Below are 19,317 nucleotides of genomic sequence, written 5' to 3'. Positions count from 1 at the left end.
AGCTAGGACTCAGTAATTAAAGTCTACACACGACGGCTTCATTGATTGAAAAACAAAACTTTTTTGTGCATGAAGCTTCTACTTGAGTCGGTAATTTGGCCGCTATATGCAGGCAGATATTGACCAAGGGAGACGAAATGGGTGGCCGCTGGCCGCGTTGGACAGGTGACTGCTATACACAGGGTCTATAACATGTAAATTTGCTGGGGGAAATTTTTCAGTGGCTGCTATAGGCAGGTGGCCGTTCTATAAAGGTGGCCGCTAAGACAAGTTTGACTGTATTAACAATAATCCAATATTTTTGTAATATGGAGTACCAGGAGAAAACCCACGTAGGAAACCAGAGTACTCGGGGGAAAACGCACGCACACACAGGGAGAACATGCAAACTCCACACAGAGATGCCCAAGCGGAGATTCAAACCCAGGTCTTCCCAATCTCGTGACTGTCTGGCCAGCATACTAACTACTCGTCCACCACGCGGCCGAGTGCTCCTTACCACTATTACAGCATTGGTTCTGTATGTTGTTTAATACAGTTGTCCCTCGTTTATCACAGTTAATTGGTTCCATATGTGACCGCGATAAGTGAATAAGCGAAGTAGGATTCAGTATTAATAAACTTAATATTTTTGCAGTTAGAGCATAGAAAACCTGTTTATGACTTTCGAAATACGGGTTTTAACATTATTAGAGCCCTGTAGACATGAAACATAACTCCGATAGTCACTTTTACACTCCTATTATTCTTTGTTTACATCACATAGCACAGACTACAGGATCACTGCAGGGACATAACAGACGGCTGCCAGTAACATAGCAAGCCATCTAGTAAGCCTCTCCGATTTACTTATTCTAAACTTAAGAAAATGTTTCAAACAGAGTGGGGAAGAATGACAAAGAAGCCAAAAATGTACCACTTCCACATTGAGTGAGAGGATTTTTTTTTTTTTCATTCAATCTCAGCCATGGCATGTCGGCTCGGCTCTCCATGCAGTGTGAAAGGTAATGTAATCCCATAACATTACTGAGCTAGTGACCAGAATACTACATATAACTTGTCTTTCACTATTTTTTGACTAATAATAGGCCATAGTTGTTATTGCTCGCTTCCTCATAATGCCTTGTCCTCTTTGTGCTTTAAGGAAAGAAATGCTAATCAAATTAACGGGAGTTTATTTTTTTTCTTCACCCTTTTGTCCCATGACACCACTACAAAATGTGATGGCCAAGCAGAAAAATGTGATAATGACCATAAAACAGAAAACAGACCCTGTTGTGACCTAGAATAGTTGTACATGTTTCTGTTGTGGCTGCTTAGTACAATGTTGTCTCGTTAAGTGGGGGTAATAAAACTGAATGCAATGCGTTGAGCGATGTGGCGTTAAGAGGGGCCTTTGAGACACAGTGATCTGCACCTTTTTACGATGAACAGCAGCTAACTTCTTTTCACACTTGAGTTCAAAATGTTTAAACATAGGCTAAACAATAAATAAAGACCAACATCCATTCAGTGAAAAGTGACTTTAGGTGGAATCATGTGTAGCTTTCCATTATCATTTCATCAACTGAGGACAGCGAGCAGGTGAAAGATTTATTAGAGGTGCTAACACCACGACGCTAAAGCAACAGGCTACAAAGTAAATTGGCTTGTCACCCGTAAGATCGCCCCACTGCAACAAACGCAAACTGCCAGTCTGTGCGCTGAGTCATGAACGATGGGGATTGTATTAAAATTCAAATGAGACGGTCACGGTCCAGCGGATGTACAGGTTGCAGTGTTTATGGCATGGAATGGTGCATCATGGCTGAATTAGGAGTGAGGTTTAGTGTGTTAACATGTGCCTGTGGCGGTCTTTACAGCAACAGTGGTTTATTTTTAAGAGACATCCTGATGAAATTGATGTGACAGGAGGGGTGGTTGTCAGTAGGGGGCGCTCAGGTGCGATGATCAAAGTCTGTACTGCAATTGTGTCATGCAAAATGAGACTCGATTTTGAGTCAAATCTACTTAAAATGTTGTTTGTTTATTTGTGTTCCTTACTGTATAGAGTTTAAAAATATTCAATAAAATCAAAACTGAACATTATTATCTTTGTAAAGACAGCATTTTTGATACAGGTTTTGTATTTCATCATAATAGATTATAGTGTACCTAATGATTTCCTCAAAAAAAAAAGCATTCATGTAAATAAATATGTGTAAAGAACAGAGAAGCAGCATATAGACTGCTTCACTTCCTGTTTATACCACATGTCTGACCTATGTTGTCATTGTCAGACATCATGGCTCTCGACCCCCTACCATCCACCCCCATGCTGCGGCAATAACATGCCCAGAGGGGATGAGGCGGGGAAGAAGGAGGAAGTCAATGACCTTTATCAGACTCTCGGCATGATAAATGTCAAAGGTTTTCACTTTTTTAATTTGTCAGAATTTCCCGGAGAAGCCTGACCTATGCCTTCTTCCAACCACGGCGCTCTCATCACGGCGGTTGCTGAAGCGTCTCCGCCAAACCCATTACCGCCCGCCCCTCGCTGTCAGCGCCGCAAATTAGCCCATTTGCCAAGGCCTCGTGATGCACAGCACCAAACAGCAGCACGCACGCCTCACTGTGTAATAATGCACGGCCAGTGTGACATATTGAGGCCCTCCAGAGAACACATGCTCAACGTTGGCCAGGTGTCACTTTGGTGCTGCTCTGTGATCCGTTACATTCAGAAACTGTCTGCTTCACATCAACGCATACGCATTGTTGTAGGATGAAAAAGGAAAGAAACCACTTTAAAGCATTGTACTCGTACTCTGATTAGCATCACTGCTGATTAATATCACTGCAGCCCATCACTGTTTGACTATATCAGGCGTGTCCAAACCTTTTCCACCGAGGGAAAAATTTACTGAAAAATGAAAGGGTGCAAAGGCCACTTTGATATTTTTGCTAACTAATACATGTAGATATGCTAAGAAGTTATATATATATTTTGAGAAAAAACGCATCTCAGCTTTGTGATATACAGTAGGTGAAAAAGGTCTTTACTTGTTTTTTTACCATTTTCCAAATATTTCAGCTTTTCTCTTAAATAATCTTCATAAAATTTCTTCTCATAATATTATGACTTTATTCCCATAATATTTAGACTTTATTCCTGTAATATTATAACTTTTTCCTCAACCTAACAACCATAATGAATGATGTGAAAAAAAAAAAAAACTGGTTTCTATTAGTGTGTATGTGACATGAGCCAGCACTCATGATTCTGAAGGCCCTTGGCTGATTAGATTGATATAGCAACTCATAGAAGCTGAATTCTGAAAAATCTAACATACACATGCACTACTGGAAGCAGTACAGCCAATAAACTAACTAAATGGAGACAATAGACTGTTGGGAATAACTGAATACAATGTCATGGTACAAATACTAGAAATGAAGTTGCAAATGTAAATGTAAGTTAGTGCTTCTGATAATAGAGAAGCAAAGAGAAGGCTTTGCTGGCCCTGACTGCACACCACTGTTAATATACTGTTAATGTATGCACTGCATATCATTATTTAATTTTTTTTTTTTAAATTTACATTTTCAACATTTTAAAAATTGCAGCCTCCGTCCTTTATCCCCTGCTTCCAATTAATGGCCCATCCTCTTAGCGCAGCCTTTTGCTTACCTATTAGCTACACAAGACACACCAACCATTGTCCACTCTGTGCTAGAACTAACTAACCAAGAACCCTATAACATAACTAACATCTTTTAAATGCAGATACCTCTTCAACCCACTCATTGCACCAAAAATCACTGAAACCACTTAACGGTGTATTATTTTTGTGTTCTTTAAAGCACAAGCAGACATGTGAGGAAGGTTTTTAATTAGAATTCTCAAGTAGCAGCTGCAGAGGCTTCCTTCTTGTCCTCCATCAAAGTCTCCAGCGTGGAAATACTCGATCAATGAGCGCTATAGTCATCATCCCACTCTCTGGTCGATTCCACATTAGACTCCATCCTTCATTAATGGACTTTTTTCCCCACCTCCTACTCTCAGCCTTAAAGGTTCACGTGAAAAAAAGAGTGGATGGTGGTCACATGGCAAAGGCGGTACACAAAAATAGAAGAAAATTGAGGGGAAATATATTGTTCCCTCCTGTGCAGCTATAACAGCTTCCACTCTTCTGGGTAGACTTTCCGTAAGATGTCTTTCCTCCATTTGTGAGAACAAAGTTCACTGATGTTGGACCTGTAAAATGTCCTGCTCCTTCCACATCAAACTGATCCAAGATTGCAGTTATGGACCTCGCTTTGTGTGGAAGCATGCAATTGTCTAGAATGTCTTGCTAAGATTGTCCAGCACCAAACTGAGGGTCTAAATTAATGGTGGCTTTTCCTGGTTTCTGCTCTTTAATAAAATCCTTCATGCCTTCATGCAGCCAGGTTCGAAGCTTAGAAGGCACCTTCACTCATCCATGTTTCAGTGGTCGGCGCCTTCAAATGCCTCCACATTCCATTCGGAGGCATATAGCTGTCACAGAGTGTTTCTGATGTCTCATACATCCATCCATCCATCCATCATTCACGTGAACAACAACATAGGGATGCTCCGATCAGGGTTTTATGCTGCCAATTTCGATACCGATCATCCAGAACTGAAATCGGCCGATGCCGATACTGATCACATGTATTAATTAGACATTTTTCAATTTATTTATGAGTGCTATTGGACAGGGGTGCCGTATAAAGGGGAAACGTCAGGACAATTCCAATGTCCCTTGACTGCCAGGGGGCCCAAATACGTAATTACTAATAAAATTAGTAATTACTTAATGGGGGGGTGGGGGCAACGTGATTTTTTTTCATGGGACCCAGAATTTTTGGCTGCACCCCTGATAGCGGCTATATGATTTGAGAAAAGGAACCATAAAATCACCTTAATTTAGACAAGAACATATTTTACTTACTTTTTGAAGAGAACATATACAGTATCACTCGTGATAACTACAGAGGATGAGACGCCTTCTTTAAGGAGACTTTGGGTATGAGAGTACATTAGTGGAGCTCTAGCAGGACTTCCAGGTAAGTGAGAGAGCACTCGGCGAACCAGGTGTCTTCCTCCGCTGAGAAAGGCTGCTCATCTCGTCCAATGAATTCAATTATTATTTGGGTTATTTGCTTAGCCTTCTGGCTGCCACACCCATACAGCCGAGTGTTGTCCACACGGCTGCGTTGGCTGCCATTTGACTGATGATCACACCGTGAGTCTCAAAAACTCACCATACATCGTCAGATGTTTGTTTTTCAAAAGCCGTATTAAATTGAAGCTTTTTAATGTGCTACCCCCACAAGATAGTTTTTGTGGTATGTGTTGGCAGTTAAGTTCCACACGGCAGACGTGATTGTTTTTGTTTTGGCACGCCTGTGCACTGTGAAGGAAAGTGGGAGGAGGATGCCCAAGACATTAGTTAGGACACTATACTGCACGCAGGGATCGTTTCGGGCTGCAATAGTACTAGCCACAGGTGATCGACTTTTGTGATTGCCGTTGAAAGGCATTTGTTGGCAGATGTTGATCACGTGATTTTTCACAGAAATCGTCCAATACTGTTCGATGGCCGATCGATCAGAGCATCCCTACTACTTGTACAACACAATCCAGAGCCAAGTACAAAAAGCAGAACCTGTCCTTTGAGGTCATGGCGGTGGAGAAACCACAGGAAATTCCTCTGGATCTTGAATGCAGCACTTATTCAGCCTGCAGTTTGCTACGGTATACTCACCTGCACCTCAGGAACCCACGACCCCTCTCCCTCCTGAGAAGAGACCTGCCGCAAGCTTGGACGCTGGCCGAGGTCAAGTGGACGGCCTTCATCACACATGAGGGGGTGAAGTCATGTATCCTCTGTCCTCTACTGTTAATGAGCGTATCTGGATGGGCAGTGTGGGGAGGTTAGCTGTGAAAAGAGAGCGCCTTGCCCCCCACTGAATGGGCCAGATGTGAGTATTAATGCTGACGGCTGATGAGACGTTGATGGTGAAGGAAATCCAAAGAGGGACGAGTTCGATGAAGATGTTGTTAAAGTGAGAATGAATAAGCTGTTACAGTGACATCTTAAAGGTCAAACGATACATTAGGAAGCTTTTGTTTTGCTCTGGGGTCAAACTGTTACCATCATAACACCATTATTAAACGTAAAGGCGATGTTTTAAGTAACATTTTAACACTCCTGTGCAGTTTCTTGGTCATTTCCATGCTAGTCCTTTGACACGTTCAGCTTTCAGCCACATGCTATTTATGTTAGCATCTACTTGTAATGCAATGTACATTTCAATTAACTGCATTGCTCATATTGTGCTGAGCAGGCAGACCCTTTCCTTTGTCTCAATAAGTTCCATTTCCCATTTTCTATGGTTATCATCACACTTTTCCATCACAAAAACCAAGAAGCCAAAGAAAAAGCTGAACACATTTGTGCAGTTAATCTACTAGATACTTACTGAGCTGAAGTCTCATGATATTGCCTGAAGTCTCACGTCACATGACACTAAAGTCTTATCTTAACATAACTTCCAGGTCTTGGGACTTTGGAGGAGTTTTTTTCCAGAATATTTTAGTTGGATTTCTAAATTGTTCAGCTTCAGGGGCAGTTCCACTGTACTCTATGTCCAAGTTTGTTGTAATACCAGTCATTGCCAGCAGATAACACTCTCCCTTGCCCCCGCTCCTTTGGGAGTCATTACAAAGCTCATCTCTTTTAAGCCTGCATGGGAACTCCCCCTCTGTGTCTTTTATGCTTGCTTTGTCAGGACATGATGCAGCCTTTCGTCTATTATTCATATTTAAATGATTGGAATGACACTACAAGCTTCATTTTAGTGAAGAAAAAATGTCATCCTTTGTTTATATTTTCGGAAAGCAGCCCCACCATGCATCTTGTTGCTGTCTTATTTATGTGCCATATGATGAATTCACATGCTGTACATGCAGGAATGTTCTTGACATTCAGGCTTCATTCCTGCTTCCTCCTCACAGTTTGATGCACTTGGCTCACCTGTGTGAAAGATGAAATATGCGAGGACGTTATGTCAGCACATGCCCGCGTTGTATAACTTTTACAAGGTGTGTAGCTCTAAGGCATAGATGACAATCTGCGGCCCTTTAATGGAGCTCTCGTAAACGTCCCCGGCAGATCTAGATTTAGCCGCTCATGCTATTTTTTGGAGAAGAACTCAGGTGGACAAACATGCTGAGTGAGGCATGCAGAAAGCAATCCACATGTGCACAAACCACCAGGCAACGAAGGGCACCACAACTACACAAAAAACTACACGCCTGAGTTGTGGCCTCTGAGGGAGGGAATGAGGGGCCGGCCGTGATGTACGTGCACTGAGCACCTCAACGTACTCTTCCTGCCACTCTCTGCAGACTTGCGCCGTCTTGTCTGCATTCCACTGCAAACACAGGGAAGTGGCTAATGGAAAATTCCACTTTGTCTGCATTGGGAGATGATGGGAAAGCTATAAAGCAGAATTCAATGTTTTTCAAAGCATTTTTGGATCTGCGTGGTGATTTACGTAATATTTTCCAATAAATCTGTGTTTAAAATGACTTGGAACAAAAGCCATCATAAACTGATGACTGTAAAATGGACATAAAAAAAATACAGTGGTAATATTGCCAAACCAATTGTACATTCATAAACAGTCTCAGTGAAACCCTAAAATCAAACAGTCACTTCCATGGAGCCGGTCGACTTAAATTAGTTTGGATTAAAAACAGTTCTTCCTCGTGGGAAATAATGGGACGGATCTCTTGCAGGATCAAATTGTTGCCATCATGACACCTTCATTAACAAGTCACATTTTCACATTTGTTTGTTTGCAAGATTCTGTGGATCAAACAAAAGCAACAGTTTGCACTCTTACGATATAAGTACTTACATTTACAGTATTTTGGAAATGATTGTTTCTGAAATGATGTATTACAAGATGGTAATATATAGTCTGACAAATGCACTTTTGTCTTTTGTAGTACCACAATCATGGTAAAGTAAGGAGTTTGTTTTTTCCTTGGCACCCCCTAAAGTTGTAAAGTGGCATTTACTCCGAAGACATTGTGGTAAATACTGAAGGTGGAAGTCACGTAGTAATTTGCAATACAATATTGCGATACTTCGCCAACCATAATATCACGATACAGCGATTTTGTAATAATCATTACAGTATATTGGAAGAAATATCTAATTAATTACACTGAACTTGTTTTTTTTACTTTTACGAACATTGGCCTCTGCCAAGGCTGCCCTTTGTCACCGATTCTGTTCTTAATTTTCATGGACAGAATTTCGAGGTGCAGTCAAGGCGTTTAGGCAGTACAGTTTGGGGGCCTGAGGATCTCGTCTCTGCTATTCGCAGACGATGTGGCATCATCGGGCTGTGACCGTCAGCGTTTGCTGGGGCGGTTCGCAGCTGAGTGTGAAGCTTCTGGGATGAGACTTAGCACCTCCAAATCCGAGGCTGTTGTTCTCAGTCGGAAAAGGGTGGATTCCTCCCTCCGGGTTGGGAGTGAAATCTTGCCCCAGGAGCGTTTGGAAGTTTGGAGCGTGAGGTCGACAGCAATGTGCGCGCTGTACCGGACCGTCGTGGTGAAGAGAGAGCTGAGCCGGAAGGCAAAGCTCTCAATTTACCGGTCGATCTATGTTCCAGGGCCAGACTCACCCTAAGAGATAGGGTGAGGAGCTCGGTCATCCGAGAAGGGCTCAAAGTAGAGCCGCTGCTCCTTCACATTGAGAGGAGCCAGTTGAGGTGGCCTCGAGCATCCAGTCCGAGGACACTCTGGAGGGATTATGTCTCACATCTGGCCTTGGAACGCCTTGGTGTCCTCCCCGTGAAACTGGAAGAGGTGGCGGCAGACCTGGAAGTCTGGACTTCCTCACTGAGACTGCTGCCACAGCGACCTAGATCCGGACAAGCGGAAGAAAATTGATGGATGGATATTTTATATTTAATACAGAGAAAAGGCCAAATTGCAAAATAAATTTGATTAATAGCTCCTCACAGTGCTGTTTGTGAAGTAAATCCTTAACGACACATTAGTCGTACTGCCTGTGCAGTGTGGGGCAGGGGTGTGAAAAAATGTGTGAAGTGACCATGAAAGGAATATAAATAATATTTTGTAATGAATCACGTATACTTTGATTATTGCTGTCTGAGTGTTTCGGTAAATTTTGTTGGAAGAGAAATGTGACTTTTAAAAAAGCCATTAGACAGTAATGTAGTTTTCCTGGTATGGAGCCTCCTTGTGTGTTTGGTGTGTTTGGTGCCCTGCCCGACCATTTCTCCATATAAGAACACTTTCTTCCAGAGTTTATTTTATGAATTTTAGTCAGAAAACAGCAGGAAATGGAACCTAGTTGACATTTTGGGTTGAAAGACAACAAATGGAGCTGCCAGGGAAGCCCTCCCTTATGTGCATTGAATGTGACTTTCTCATGAAATGCGTGTGCAACCTTGAATGGTGCATCAAGTTCACCTCATGACGACGCTCCCACCTCAGTGCTGAAACATGATTCATAATCGCTTGTTTGACAAGACTCTCATGCCCGTTCATGCACAAGATAAACTCCACCCTCCCCCACTCCTGTTAGCTAGCCAGCTGTGGCCCCGGGGTCTTAACAAGGCCACTCCCACCCCTCCAGTGTGGTCCTTGCCGCCACATGATATGTGCCGCTGTTAAGAGATCACGCTGATAAAGGTGCAAAGTGTTGCACCTTTACAGCTTGTTTATTATTGGATTCGTAGTTTTATCATGCAATTATCTCCAGATTGTCTATGTTCGTGCTGGCATTCTTGCAGCCTGTCAAAACTTATGAAGTGGACCATAAACTTCTCATTCAAACTTTGCATACAGGTGAGCCTTTTTGCTTCACAAGGCGCTTTTCCGTGTTTTTCCGGCTTTAATTGAGACAAATCTACCTAAATGTCCACCTTGATGCAGTCTTCCTTCCATGTTAGCCGCAGAGCTCTGTGCTTTCATGGGGCACAGCATTCCAGGCAAGTCGCAACATGACGGCCTTGTCAACAGTCAAAGAGGGAGAAAACAAGGAAATGGGTTAAAAAACATTCTGCAAACGCTGATGCCACCTCTCAGGCTGAGTTTAATTTAAAAGCCAATGCACTTCTACAGTCTTTAGCCCCTTTTAAACAATTAGTCATGCACTTTAAAAAAGAACATCTAAGTGAGCTGATTTGCATAAAAGTGCCGTCAGTTTTGTCAACTAGCATCCATCAGTATTGAAAACAGATTTTATTGGGCAAGCTCACGGGAGAGGTTTATTATAATTTCAATAAAATGGGAAGGTTGGGAAAGTACTGCAGGATACAAGCATGGCTACTCACTTGTCACTCACACTACTGATACTACAACAGACTAGTTGAGCCCCACTGTAGAGAAGTCTTCATTTAGATTTTAAGAATATAGTTATAATTTTATGAGAAAAAATGAACTATTACATGAAAAATATCACAATTTTATGAGGATAAAGGCATATTATGAGGGGAAAAAATCAGAAGAATGTAATTTTTCCAAGAATGTAACTACAAAAAACGTTTTTTTTACAAGAAAAGAAAGATTGTCAGAATTTTATAAATATAACATTGCAATATTATCAAAATAAGGTTACAATATTAACACAATAAGATTGCCTTCTTAAAATTAGGCCTTTATTGTCATAAAATTACAACTTATTTGCCATTAAACTGCATTTTTTGTGTGTAACACAGACAAAAAGTAGTATGAATATAACATGTCATTATATGCACACATGCAAACATACTAGTCATATGTTTGTTTGCTACAAGCTGAAGATATGTGAGGGGGTGGGGGCGGGGCTTTTGGGGCGGGTGCCAGTGATGCATCCTGTGTAACACTTTGGGTGTGGACTGGCTTCCAGGCACAACGGGGGTGGGCGCAGAGGGCGGGTTTAGGCCCTGTTGCTGCAACGCCATTGGTGGGAACGGGGGACAAAAAAGCTCGCACCTGGTGCAGGTAAACAGACGGCTTCTGGGATTTACTGCAGCATTGAGGCGTCCTTGTAGTGGCCACTGTGGGGCTGCCATAACTGACGACAAAAGTAATCCATTACTTTTCTTATCAGTTACTGTTGTTAGTGGTGTTGTTGCATGTGTCAGGCAGGTGAGTTGAGGCCATCGTCTTTGCATGTTCTTTTTGCAGAATTGTCTTGTCAAAGAACATGTGTAATGGTCTGGAGGTTTGGCGATAGCTCTCTTTGCTCACAGACGAGTCCAGAATGGTTGAAAAGACTTAGCAGGTTACACACTCGTGCACAGAGGCACGCCCTTAACAACCTACCGCTGGTGGTTTTGGTGGTTTCAACTGAACTGAGGCTTCCTCCCTGACAGGAAAACAAACGGATGGGGATCATTAGATGGAATCAGTGTTTTGTTGCAGCATGAAACCATCCATGTATTCTATCCTTCATTCCACCGGAGTCTGTCTGTCTGTACTAATCAGATTTCAGTGGCTTGAAGAGTAAGATACATGGAACTTATCATCTGGAGCATTGTTTTTTGATTGTTTGTTTTACAGATCCAATACTGATGGTGTAATTATGCAAGGTGAACAATAAAATGCTGAGATTTGCTGTTGGTGCATCCAGCCGTTCTGCACAAGCACAAACATACCTGCAGCACCAAACTGTACACCTTCATTAATACACACATTTAGCATATGCATAGATTTTGCCATTAGAATCCATGCATTACTGGCAAATTAAGGAAAACTGAGAGAAAATGCCCTAATTTTCAATGTTCCCAGAACCACACCTTTAATCAGATCCGTGACTCATGCCCCACCCATTGATATAAATTCGGTGGAAATCATTGTAGTAATTTTTGTGAGCAATCCTCCTGCCAACTCTAATAACTGTCCCTTTGTCACTAACACTGTTTGTGACAGGGTTTATTATTAAATATTAGTATTAAATATAAAATATAATTTTTTCCCATTCAAGATTACATATTACACTTAAATTCAGGCATTGCCACGGATGTCCCCAGATATAGTCTTCACCCTGTAAGTTCCATTCAATGCTCTGACATTTTTTAATCTGTTTTCCCACTAAAAAAACTGTTGTCCCCCATCTTGTTTTCAACTTATCCTCTGTGGGACATTTAAACCGCCTCATTAGCAGAGGATATTTCCCTGCAGCGCCTTAATTAGAGCTGAATAGGCCGCTGGAAGTCATTTAGGCCTGAATCACTTCTAAAATATCACTGCATCGTTATGGTGGCTGAGAAACAAAACAAACAAATCACTATTTAGTGCAGAGATTCATTCAAACCGACCACAGTGCAGCGTCTCCAAACAATAAATGTGCTACAAAAGCAAGACAGGTTTATTTCAGCCTTTTTTATACACAAAGCAATGAAATTGTGAAACATTGACAAAACACACAGTTAAAAGAAAGCAGAGAGCACATAAATTCATGATGAACACATTGGCTTTATTAAAGATAAGGGGGAAAAAATGTATCTTATAGATAGAACAGTCGTGGAAGCTATTAAAAATGTAGCCACACCCTCAAAGTTACCCTGCATGATTGGCTAGTTTATGCGAAATCATTTGAAAATAAAAATAAATACAGCAACAGTTTTAAATGTGTCCTGTCACAATAAATTTAGTTTTTCCCCCTCATATTACCGTACAGTTAAGATTTTTACTGTCAAATGATGAGTGTTTTTGCCCCCTGCTGGTCATCAGACAGAATGCGCTTCTACGTGTGGCTCCAGTTTCAAAACCACAATCTCTAGCCCTTTACACAACCTCTAAACGCTGTCATTTTACACCTTTTTTCTGCATCCTCACGTGCTTCTAATTATATGATTGCTGCATGCTGTTTTGCTGTGTGAAAGTGCACACAGTAGCTGTGTAAAAGGCACAGGCGGATAAATGCAGGATCAACTTTTTCATGCCTCTGATGCTGCAGGATCTCTGTGTGACAGATTCATACTCTATGTACTGTAGATAACAATATTCTGGTCACTAAACAGTGGCGGGAGTGGTCGCTTGCTCCTCGATGGTTTTGACCTGCACGGCACACCTGAGCCTGCCGTTCACCTTCCTGTTGGACGCGATGATGACGAGGGGGCTCAGTGCAGAGTAGAGTGAGGAGAAGAATATACGCAGGTCGGAGATGAGCGAGTTGCTCATGGTTTTCCTCACCGTGAGGGTGTACACCCAAAGCCCATTGTCCACTCCGTAGAGAACCACGTATAAAGTCACAAGAGCCACCACGGCTTTGGCCGCCCGCCGCTCCGAGCCACGACCGCCACCGTGTCTTCCTCCGCTGCTACCACGAAGGCCCTTGACCTGCTGGCTGTGCTTGTAAAGGAAGATCAGGATGATGAGGCTGGCGAGTGTCATGAGCACCATGGGCACCACATCTCTGCCTACCTGGGCTGCCCCGTTGGCCTCTTTGGAGAGCTTGGAGGGGAAGCTGACAAAGCAGAACTGCACATTGATGCCGTGGTTGGCAGACATGGACACATTCTTGGCGCCAAGGGAGAAGAGAGCAGCGGCTGAGGACATGCATGTATTGACCAGCCAGAGGGTGAGAAACACCACCCACAAATAGCGAGCCAGCGAGGTCCGCAAGGACGACCATCGTGACCCGGGAGGGGCGATGCTCAGGCACTGGTAGGCGCTCAGGACGAAGGTGAGCCAAATGGACAGCGAGCGCGCTGTTCGGTAGATGAAGATGACACCTTTGCAGCCGGCCTCGCTGAAGATGTCGACCAGGCGGAAAGACGCCAGCGTCTCCAGCAGGCAGCGCATGGTGACCACTAACAGGTTGACGAACGCAAGGTGTAGCACGATAACATCAGCAGCGAGGAGGCGGTTGTCCCAGTGCAAAACAGAGACGAACGCCAGGATGATGGCCGTGTTGCCAGGGATGCCCACCACAGTCAGGGATAAATACAACATCCCTCGTATAAACTCCTCCGAAGGCATTCCTTTGGAAGTACAGACAAGTGTCCGTCAGCATCGCCAATGAAAAGAAGGTCCTAAGTCTCAGACTGAGCCCCTTCTCCTGAAGGAGCCGCACTGCTTGTCTTCTTATACCTTCATGACGCCACTCTGTTTCTCTCTCCACGCTCCATTGACTCTTTACACTTGACTCCAATTACCTCAGATCAGTCCAGATGACTGCCTTTGCCCCAGAAGAGATGTCAAACTGATGCCATCACAATGCATTTGTTTACCGCAAATCCATGTTTAGAAATCCTTCAGACAGCAACATTACAAGGACAAAGGCGTCATTTTAACAAGCGAATGTCAAAATTCTCAAGCAAACCTATAAGGCAACACTCTGAGACCAGCAACAATTGCCTCTCCCTGTTATGTATGCACGCTCAGTCAAAGGTTTACACACGCTTTCTCATGATAGTAAATGACAAAGTGTGTCCAAACTTTACTCTTTAAAGATACGTGTACTGTATATGATGAAGGTCCAGGGACTAGCTACGCCACTCCAGAATCTTAATGTGCTGCTTCTTGAGTGACTCCTTTGTTGCCATGTCCACGTATTTGGTTTACTGTCATGTTTGAAGACCCATCCATGACCCATATTCTGTGTTCTAGCTGAGGCCAGGAAGTGGTCATCCAAAATTCTACAGTACATGGCCCTTTCATCAGCACCTCAATGCAGTGAAGTCTTAGCTGAAAAAAACCCGCCCAAACCAGAATGTTTCCATGTCCATGTTTGACAGTAGGGATGGTGTTGTTGGGGTCCACCAGCAAACAATTCTTTCCCCACTATACATTAAGGCCCAACAAAAGCAGTGACTTTCTGAAAAGAATTAAATTGATTCTGTTTTTGTTGGGCTAGGCCTCTAAGTTCCTTTTATATCAACATGTATGTGGAAAAATATGTCTTTATTTCCAAATTTGTTGTTTGTATTGTGTAATATTTATTGTTCAGTGTTACAATCAGGTTTAATGGCGCCCCCTGTTGTTTTGGCAGGCACACAACCAGCCATTGTGTTTTAATGTGAATTTTATCCGATATTGGTTGCTTGAGGTTGTCTTGAGTCATTTTTAATTCATTTTTATTTTCCCAGCAATCTCAGACACTGTGGTCGAAATACCTAAGTTCAAGGATCAATGTATACCCCTGTTGTAGAACAAAAATAGCCTATTCTATTCCACTACATAGTTATTAGTGAAACCAAACATAAAGCTTTTATTTTAGTATCTATTTATTTAGTATGTATTTATTTAGTATTTAGTATGGTGCGAGAAGCCAATGGATATGATTTTTTTGTGATATCTGATACCATAGTGTTGCATATTTTTGTTAGGCCTCTACTTATAACAGAATGTCCTTTGTTTTTTCTTCAGCTTGGATGTTGCAGCCATTTAAAATGCATCTCTGCTATGCCTTGTGTAACCTTGTGCTTGGCATCAAATCAGAAATAGTCATTCAAGATCCACTGGAGTGGAACACTTCCACTAAACTCATTTCCTGTGTTGTGGTACTGACGTCACAGTGCTCTCTAGTGGCGGAAAATAAAATACAGTTAAGTATACCTTTTTTTGCTGTGTTCTTTTGTAGTTGACTTGGCATCTGCTCTAGATCTACATATAAACATTTTATCTTTTATTATAATGAGTTTGTAGTTCCAATATTATATTTTATGCCTGTATGTACAGTACTACAGTATGTCCAGAACTTTCATAACAAACAAAACATTGCTTTAATCATTATTGAACGATACAGGGTTTTTGTTTGTTTGTGTTATTATTATTATTACTATCATTATTATTATTATTATTATTATTGTTGTTGTTGTTGTTATTATTATAAGTAGTAGTTTTAGCAGTAGTTTGCTTTTTTAAACCATTTTTATATTTGTTGTAAAATCCAGTAATTTTTTGAACGTAGTTTGCTCATATAAGTCAATCAAAACCTACAGTCTAGAGCACAGGTGTCAAACACAAGGCCCGGGGGCCAGATGTGGCCCGCCACATCATTTTATGCGGCCCGCGAAACCCTTGGAATAATGCATGTCAATAATGCACTTTACCTCTGCCCTTCTAAATGTATTTGATCTGTCATTTTGACAGAAAAATTGCACTGCATGCGGTTCTTCTAAACGTCAGTATTATCTAATCATGCAGCAAGATATTCCAAGCATTTTTCAAAAACAAATACTTGAATGCCTGCTTTTCACCATGATATTCTCACTTCACTTCTCATTTCAAAGCAAGTTATCCATCAATTTGTTGGTAAAAATATAATAATCTAATGCATGGGCAACTGTGTAATAATATTATGAGGTTATAGTCATATTTAGATTCATACAAACTGACAGTTACAAGTGGCCCACGAAGGACAGCTGTAACTGCGATGTGGCCCTCAATGAAAATGAGTTTGACACCCCTGGTCTAGAGCATCAACAACAACAATTTTTTTTTATATTTTAAAAAATATATAATATTATTTTTTGATTAAATCCCCATCTGTTTAAGCCATAACCAATTAGCCGGTATAGTGTACAGAAACATCTGTGCAGAATATGGACTGGAAACCCCTAGATCTCAATGGGAAACACCTCCCAAGGTGGTGGAAAATGAGAGAGCTAAGATCCTGTGGGACTTAAGAATACAGACCGATAAGATGGTTGTGGCCAACCAACCAGACATAATGATCATGGATAAGCAGCAGAAGACAGCCATTGTGATCGATGTAGCCATCCCCAATGACGGCAATATCAGGAAAAAGGAACACGAGAAACTAGAGAAATACCAAGGGCTCAAGGAAGAGCTGGAGAGAGCCTGGAAGGTGAACGCAACACTGGTGCCCGTGGTCATAGGAGCACTGGGGGCCGTGTCCCCCACACTGGAGAATTGGCTCCAGCAGATACCTGGAGAAACATCAGACATCTCTGTCCAGAAGAGCGCAGTCCGAGGAACTGCTAAGATACTGCGCAGGACCTGCAAGCTCCCAGGCCTCTGGTGGAGGACACAAGCTTGAGATGAACAGACCACCCACCCTAGGTGAGGGGTGAGGGAAGAGTTAAACAACAATTAAACTGAAATAGGCTGTTTATCAGCTGATCAAAAGTTTAAGACCATCGCTCAAAAAATAACAAAAAACTCTCCAAACCAGAACAAATAATGTTCTCAGTAGGACTCAGTAATGAGTAGCTCCACCGTTCTTGTTAATCACTTCAAAAAATTTTTTGGGAATGCTTGATGTGAGTGTTTCCAGGAGGCTAGTGGGAACATTGCTCCAAGTGGTGAAGATGGCTTCACAAAGGACATCAACTGTCTGGAACTGATGGCCATTTTTATAAACTTCCCTTGCCATACATCTCCAAATGTTCTTTTGTGGGATTTAAATCAGGGGAACATGCAGGATGGTCCAAAAGATGTTATTCACCCTGAAGAAGTCCTTGGTCAAGTGAGCATTGTGAACTGCAGCGTTGTCTTGTTTGAAACCCAGCTGTTACCACACAGACGAGGGCCCTCAGTCATGAGGGATGCCCACTGCAACATCTGCACGTAAGCATCGCCGTTTGACGACCCTGCACCACCTGAAGCTCCAGTGTTCCACTGAATGAAAAAGCACCCCAGATCATGATGGACCCCCCTCCACTGTGCCGGGTAGAAAACATCTCAGGTGGGATCTCCTTGTCATGCCAGTAACGTTGGAAGCCATCTGGACCGTCAAGGTTACATTTTTTCTCATTAGAGAATAAAACTTTTTTCCACCTTTCAATGTCCCATGTTTGATGCTCCCTGGCAAAGTCTAAACTGGCAGTTTTGTGGCGTTGATGGAGACAGGGTCTTTCAATAGATATATATTTTTTGAACCCGCTTTTTAAACCCGTCAGCACCAGTAAGGGCCTTAATTTGGGTCGAAGACCGCTCTGTGTCTTGATGGACAGCCAATCGGAGCTCAGCGCAGGTGTGATTTTTTTTTTAGTCTACCACGTGACTTCTTTGTTCCATCATGCTCAGGATCTTTCAAAAAATGTAGAATGACTGTCTTACTGCGCCCAACTTCAGCAGCAATGGCGCGCTGCAAGAGGCCTTGCTTACAATCCGACCATGTTCAAAAAGAGAAAGCTTCTCAGCTTTAGCCATCAGGAGGGCATGACAGTGTGAATGCCTGACAGAAAATGATCATTTTGAGCAGATCTTCGCTTTTATAGCCTGTGGTCTTAAACTTTCGATCGGGTGATGAACAACCTTTTTGAGTTTTTTTTGTTTTTGTTTAAATTACAAGTTCCAAATGTTTTTTGTCTCACTCCCCCTTCTTGCTTTTGCATATTGTAGCTCTCATTAAAACCTCATTAAGATCCAAATGTGCAAAATGCAAATTCTAGAAGTTTATATATATATATATATATATATACTCACACACATATATACATATATATATACATATATATATATATATACATATTTTGCTTGATAACTTTCATGTTCTTATTTTATATTCTAATTTTATTGCATTAAAACTACTATATAGACTTTTGACTACTGTAGACTACTATAGACTACTATAGACTACTATATAGACTTTATATAGACTATATAGACTACTATATAGACTATATATATATATAGTATATATACAGTAAATACAGTCTATATAGTAGTTTTAATCATCTAATCATCTAATCATCTAATCTACTCATTTAAGAATATTGTTACCTTTTTCCAGGAAGTCATTTATATACCAAATGCATGGAGAAACAAACCAAAATATGGAAGTCTGCGTTCACTGAGTGATATTTCAGTTTGTAAATGATTGTGTCAAATTTTACTCAAGAAAAAGATATGTGATGTTGCACATATGGGTATTGGTATCGGTTGATATTGGAATCGGAAATTGAGAGTTGGACAATATCAGCCGATACCGGACATCAATACGCAAATAAACTAGATGATGCAGCAATAAGACAAGCATGTTTTATTTATTTGCCAAGAGGTTTGTCTTATACTGCTTGATGTTATTAGTATTAGTTCATTTTTAAGACATTAATGATTGATTTGGAAAAATATAATGTTTATATCAGTCAGAAAGCTTTGATTACAAAAGCTGACGTAAAGTACATGCTGCAGTCCCCTGAGAAGGACATGCTTGAACTCGCCATTTTAATTAGCTCTCTGAACATATAAACATGTAAAACACACATGATAATAACACCAACCAGCAAACATGGACTAACGTCATAATAATTAGCTTGTTATGTGTTCGGACTGGTGTGAAAAAAACAACTTGTTGTTATTCGTTT

General features: G+C 41.6%; 1 protein-coding gene across 1 annotated transcript; it reads right to left on the bottom strand.

The window, feature by feature from the left end:
• Positions 1-12,998: 12,998 nt before the first annotated feature.
• Positions 12,999-14,020, bottom strand: LOC129186505 (olfactory receptor class A-like protein 1). Its single transcript, XM_054784822.1, has one exon. It carries the CDS (start codon positions 14,018-14,020, stop codon positions 13,052-13,054), a length of 969 nt encoding a protein of 322 aa, XP_054640797.1. The 3' UTR covers positions 12,999-13,051.
• Between the last annotated feature and the right edge of the window lie 5,297 nt (positions 14,021-19,317).

Source organism: Dunckerocampus dactyliophorus, chromosome 8 (assembly GCF_027744805.1).
Source record: "Dunckerocampus dactyliophorus isolate RoL2022-P2 chromosome 8, RoL_Ddac_1.1, whole genome shotgun sequence".
Taxonomy (NCBI): domain Eukaryota; kingdom Metazoa; phylum Chordata; class Actinopteri; order Syngnathiformes; family Syngnathidae; genus Dunckerocampus; species Dunckerocampus dactyliophorus.
This window is presented reverse-complemented; position numbering and strand designations above follow the sequence as displayed.

Excerpts from the sequence above, each read along its gene's own strand:
- LOC129186505 (XM_054784822.1), bottom strand. The coding sequence starts at position 14,020 with ATGCCTTCGGAGGAGTTTATACGAGGGATGTTGTATTTATCCCTGACT.